General features: G+C 45.1%; 1 protein-coding gene across 1 annotated transcript in view; it reads right to left on the bottom strand.

Moving 5' to 3' along the window:
- Positions 1-6,000, bottom strand: part of LOC133624612 (A-type potassium channel modulatory protein KCNIP2-like) — a 38,801-nt gene that overhangs the window by 1,525 nt on the left and 31,276 nt on the right. Inside the window, exons 6-8 of the mRNA XM_072916391.1 lie at positions 4,064-4,171; positions 3,894-3,998; positions 1,051-1,113 (exon numbers count right to left, since the gene is read on the bottom strand). Of these exons, the coding sequence (XP_072772492.1) occupies positions 1,051-1,113; positions 3,894-3,998; positions 4,064-4,171 (276 nt within the window). The remainder of the gene's footprint in view (positions 1-1,050; positions 1,114-3,893; positions 3,999-4,063; positions 4,172-6,000) is intronic.

The following is a 6,000-nucleotide window of genomic DNA, read 5'->3' as shown; positions in this document are numbered from 1 at the left end:
CAGGTCAGCAGCAGGAAGCATGAAGTGCTCTAAAACTTGCTGGTAGACGGCTGCGTTGACCCTGTGCCTCTCCTGTCTTCCTCCAGACTCTGGGACCTCGATTTCCAAAGGAAATGCAAAATTTGCTTTCGTCAGAAAACATGACTTTGGACCACTCAGCAGCAGTCCAGCTCTTTTTTTCCTTAGCCCAGGTGAGACGCTTTTCGCGCTGTTTCTTGGTCAACAGTGGCTTGACACGAGGTATGCGGCAGTTGAAACCCATGTCTTTCAAGCGTCTCTTGGTGGTGGATCTTGAAGCACTGACTCCAGCAGCTGTCCACTCCTTCTGAATCTCCCCCACATTTTTGAATGGTTTTTTTTTCACAATCTTGACCAGGGCGCGGTGATCCCTATCGCTTGTACACTTTTTCTGACCACAGTTTTTCCTTCCCTTTGCCTCTCCATTAATGTGTTTGGACACAGAGCTCTGAGAACAGCCAGCCTCTTCAGCAATAACCTTTTGTGTCTTTCGCTCCTTGTGCAATGTGTCGATGGTTGCCTTTTGGACAGCTGTCAAATCTCCCCCATGTTTGTGTAGGCTTCAGAACTGGACTGAGAGACCATTTAAAGCCCTTTGCAGGTGTTTTGAGTTAATCAGCTGATTAGTTTGTGGCACCAGGTGTCTTCAAAATTTAACCCTTACACAATATTCTAATTTTGTGACACACGGAATTTTGGATTTTCATTTGTTGCCACTTCAAATCATCAAAATTAAATGAAATAAACATTTGAATGCATCAGTCTGTGTGCAATGAATAAATATAATGTACAAGTTACACCTTTTGAATGCAATTACTGAAATAAATCAAGTTTTTCAAAATATTCTAATTTACTGGCTTTTACCTGTATATATATATATATATATATATACATACACATATGTATATGTATATATACACATTATATATGTATATAAATATATAATATATATATAATATACAGTATATTATATATAATATATATATACACTTAAAAAATATATACGGTATATGTTTATGTGGATGAAATCACCTTGTGGCAGGTCTCTAAGAACTCCTCGATGGTGACCACGCCGTCATTGTTCTTGTCCATCTTCTAGAAGGTGACACACCATCAGTCACGTTAATAACACGCCACAGCAGCAGTTTTATCAGAACTGTTGTTATAAAGGAAGAGTAGCTAATATCTCACCACAGCCATAAGACTTTATAATACACAACTGTAAATACATACGGTTTATATAAATATAGTAATAAAAATGGATAATTTTCATGTCTTGGCGTGCTAACGGCTGGATTCTTTATAGTGTTTTAATTGTTTTAATTAGGAATGAATGAATAAAAATGTGAAGAGACATAATTAAGGGTCGAGGTTTCCCCGAGTCCCCCCTGTGGAGCAAGGCCAGGAGATGGAGCTTCATGGCTCGTCTCGTCTCAATTACTGTAACGTATTATTTTCGGGTCTCCCTATGTCCAGCATTAAAAGATTACAGTTGGTACAAAATGCGGCTGCTAGACTTTTGACAAGAACAAGAAAGTTTGATCATATTACGCCTATACTGGCTCACCTGCACTGGCTTCCTGTGCACTTAAGGTGCGACTTTAAGGTGTTACTACTTACGTATAAAATACTAAACGGTCTAGCTCCATTCTACCTTGCTGATTATATTGTACCATATGTCCCGGCCAGAAATCTACGTTCAAAGAACTCCGGCTTATTAGTGATTCCCAGAGCCCTAAAAAAGCCTGCGGGCTATAGAGCGTTTTCTATTGGGGCTCCAGTACTATGGAATGCCCTCCCGGTAACAGTTAGAGATGCTACCTCAGTAGAAGCATTTAAGTCCCATCTTAAAACTCATTTGTATACTCTAGCCTTTAAATAGACCCCCTTTTAGACCAGTTGATCTGCCGCCTCTTTTCTGCTTTGCCCCCCTCTCCTGCGTGGAGAGGTTATCAGGTGACCACATATGAGACGTCCATCCGTCCATCCATCTTCTTCCGCTTATCCGAGGTCGGGTCGCGGGGGCAGCAGCTTAAGCAGGGAAGCCCAGACTTCCCTCTCCCCAGCCACTTCGTCCAGCTCCTCCCGGGGGATCTCGAGGCGTTCCCAGGGCAGCCGGGAGAGATAGTCTTCCCAACGTGTCCTGGGTCATCCCCGTGGCCTCCTACTGGTCGGACGTGCCCGAAACACCTCCCTAGGGAGGCGTTCGGGTGGCATCCTGACCAGATGCCCGAACCACCTCATCTGGCTCCTCTCGATGTGGAGGAGCAGCGGCTTTACTTTGAGCCCCCCCGGATGACAGAGCTTCTCACCCTATCTCTAAGGAAGAGCCCTGCCACCCGGCGGAGGAAACTAATTTCGGCCGCTTGTACCCGTGATCTTGTCCTTTCGGTCATGACCCAAAGCTCATGACCATAGGTGAGGATGGGAACGTAGATCGACCGGTAAATCGAGAGCTTTGCCTTCCGGCTCAGCTCCCTCTTCACCACAACGGATCGATACAGCGTCCGCATTACTGAAGATGCTGCACCGATCCGCCTGTCGATCTCACGATCCATCCACTCTTCCCCCACTCGTGAACAAGACTCCGAGGTACTTGAACTCCTCCACTTGGGGCAAGATCTCCTCCCCAACCCGGAGATGGCCTCCACCCTTTTCCGGGAGAGAACCATGGACTCGGACTTGGAGGTGCTGATTTCCATCCCAGTCGCTTCACACTCGGCTGCGAACCGATCCAGTGAGAGCTGAAGATCCTGGCCAGATGAAGCCATCAGGACCACATCATCTGCAAATAGCAGAGACCTAATCCTGCAGCCACCAAACCAGATACCCTCAACGCCCTGACTGCGCCTAGAAATTCTGTCCATAAGTTATGAACAGAATTGGTGAAAAAGGGCAGCCTTGGCGGAGTCCAACCCTCACTGGAAACAGGTCCGACTTACTGCCGGCAATGCGGACCAAGCTCTGACACTGATCGTACAGGGAGCGAACCGCCACAATCAGACAGTCCGATACCCCATACTTTCTGAGCACTCCCCACAGGACTTCCCGGGGTACACGGTCGAATGCCTTCTCCAAGTCCACAAAGCACATGTAGACTGGTTGGGCAAACTCCCATGCACCCTCAAGGACCCTGCCGAGAGTATAGAGCTGGTCCACAGTTCCACGACCAGGACAAAAACCACACTGTTCCTCCTGAATCCGAGGTTCGACTATCCGGCGTAGCCTCCTCTCCAGTACACCTGAATAAACCTTACCGGGAAGGCTCAGGAGTGTGATCCCACGATAGTTGAAACACACCCTCCGGTTCCCCTTCTTAAAGAGAGGAACCACCACCAATTGCCAATCCAGAGGTCCATATGAGACGTTAGCTGTTCAAAGTTGAGACCCGGGGTGGACCACTCATCTGTGCATCAGTTGGGGACGTCTCTGCGCTGTTAACTTGTCTCCACTCAAGATGATCTCCTGCTGGCCCCACTATGGACTGGACTGTCACACTATTAACTAGATCCACTCGACGTCCATTGCACCGGTCGCCCAGGGTGGGGTATATAAAGTCTATTTAATTGAATATACAGTAGGTTGAAAGGGATTTGCAAATCATTGTATTCTGTTTTTATTTACGATTTACACAACGTGCCAACTTCACTGGTTTTGGGTTTTGTAGGTTGCAGACACAACACTTGTCTAATAATTTCCCGTCTTTTTGATGAGCCTGTACTTTTCCAAACAGTTTCTGTCCCAAATGAAGAAACAGCTGCGGCCTATCCCAGATGACTTTGGGCAGCAGCCAATCCCAGTATATACAAACATTCACACCTACAGTCTACTATTAACACAACATGCATGTTTTTTGATGTGATTATGAATGTGACCTGGAAGAAGGTTTCCACGTGGTCCTTGGGGGCGCTGTCCCTCATGCAGGGGAACGTGTACCTGCCCATCATGTTGTAAATGGACTGCATGATGTCCGTCATCTCCTGAAATAAAAAAAAAAGTGAACAATTAAGCAGACACGTCCCATGAAGAGGGCGGACACGAGCACCTCTTTAGTGATGCAGCCATCTTTGTTGAGGTCGTACAAGTTGAAGGCCCAGTTGAGTTTGTCGTTGATGGAGCCTCTCAGGATGATGGACAGACTTAACACAAAGTCCTACAGTACACCAGAAGATTTGTGTTTATTCATTGAAAAGCCTGCATTTACATTTACTAGAGCACGAGTACTATGAAGTGCTGTGTACCGTATTTTCCGGGCCATAGGGCGCAGCGGATTTTAAGGCGCACTGCCGATGAGCGGGTCTAGTCAGGTCTATTTTCATACAAAAGGCGCACCGGATTATAGGGTGCATTAAAGGAGTCATATTATTATGATTTTTTTCTAAATAGAAAACACTTCCTTGTGGTCTACATCAGTGTTTTTCAACCTTTTCTGAGCCAAGGCACATTTTCTTCATTGAAAAAATCCTGAGGCACACAACCAGCAGAAATCATTGAAAAATGAAACTCAGCAGCCGATATTGACAATAAAAAGTCGTTTTCGCAATTGTTGGATATGACTTTAAACCATAACAACCATGCTTCACTATAACTCTTGTCTCAAAGTAGGTGTACTGTCACCACCTGTCACATCACGCTGTGACTTATTTTGAGGTTTTTGACGTTTTTTCTGTGTGTCGTGTTTTAGTTCTTGTCTTGCACTCCTATTTCAGTGGCTTTTCCTGTTTTGTTGGTATTTTCCTGTAGCAATTTCATGTCTTTTTTGAACGCTATTCCCCGCACCTGCTTTGTTTTGGCAATCAAAACTATTTAAGTTGTGCGGGCGCTATCCTTCTATGTGGGGACATTGTTGATTGTCATGTCATGTATGGATGTACTTTGTGGACGCCGTCTGCTCCTTGCGCTGTAAGTCTTTGCTGTCGTCCAGCATCCTGTTTTTTTTTTTTTACTTTGCAGCAAGTTCAGTTTTAGTTTAATTTTGCATCGCCATCCCTAAGCTTCAGTGCCTTTTTTTAGCGGCACTCGCCTTTTGTCTATTTTTGGTTTAAGCGTTAGATACCTTTTTACCTGCACTTTGCCTCCCACTGTCGCCTGCATATTGTGATCACGACAAACCATGTCCCGACATCTACAAAGCAATTAGCTACCTGCTGCCACCTACTGATATGGAAGAGTATTACACGGTTACTCTGATGAACTTCAGACAGTACAGACACTCAACAACGGCACATTATTTGCGGATAATAATTACTGGTTTGCAAAAAATATTCTTAACCCAATTAGGTGAAATTACATAATCTCCCACGGCACACCAGACTGTATCTCACGGCACACTCGTGTGCCGCGGCACAGTGGTTGAAAAACACTGGTCTACATAACATGTAATGGTGGTTCTTTGGTCAAAATGTTGCATAGATTATGTTTTACAGATCATCTTCAAGCCGCTTTCTGAGCGCCTCTTCAGGATGTGCCGTTTTGTGGGCTCACCTTCGGCAGCGCCTTCTCCCCGTCATCTTTGTTGTAGCGGTGTAGCGTGCAAGGACGGGAGTGGAAGAAGTGTCAAAAGATGGAGCTAAATGTTTTAATGACATTCAGACTTTACTTCAATCAATAACGGAGCAGCATCTCCTCATCCGGAAACAACAACACCGGAAATGTGTCCCGTGAAAAACCGTCCGACCGGAACTCTCTAATAACTAAAGTTCCTTGGGTGAATAATGTAAAGTCACTACACCGGTATGTTTTAGTGCTTCCATAGCGAGATACAAGTAAGAACTTTACACTACTTTATATTAGAAATGGCAACAGCGGAAGATGAATGTCCCATAACAAGAAGATAGAGAAAAAGAAGACGCTTGTTGACTACGTCGTCGGCACGGACTACAAAGGCGGACGCGTGCACATTTTCAGGACTTATGCAGATCCTAAATACACATCAGCAGGTTCCAGAAGGTTTTGCATAACATTGCAAAACAAAACGGCAGA

Source organism: Nerophis lumbriciformis, linkage group LG27 (genome assembly GCF_033978685.3).
Source record: "Nerophis lumbriciformis linkage group LG27, RoL_Nlum_v2.1, whole genome shotgun sequence".
Lineage (NCBI taxonomy): Eukaryota > Metazoa > Chordata > Actinopteri > Syngnathiformes > Syngnathidae > Nerophis > Nerophis lumbriciformis.
Note: the sequence above shows the minus strand (reverse complement) of the source record. Positions and strands in the feature narration are given on the sequence as shown.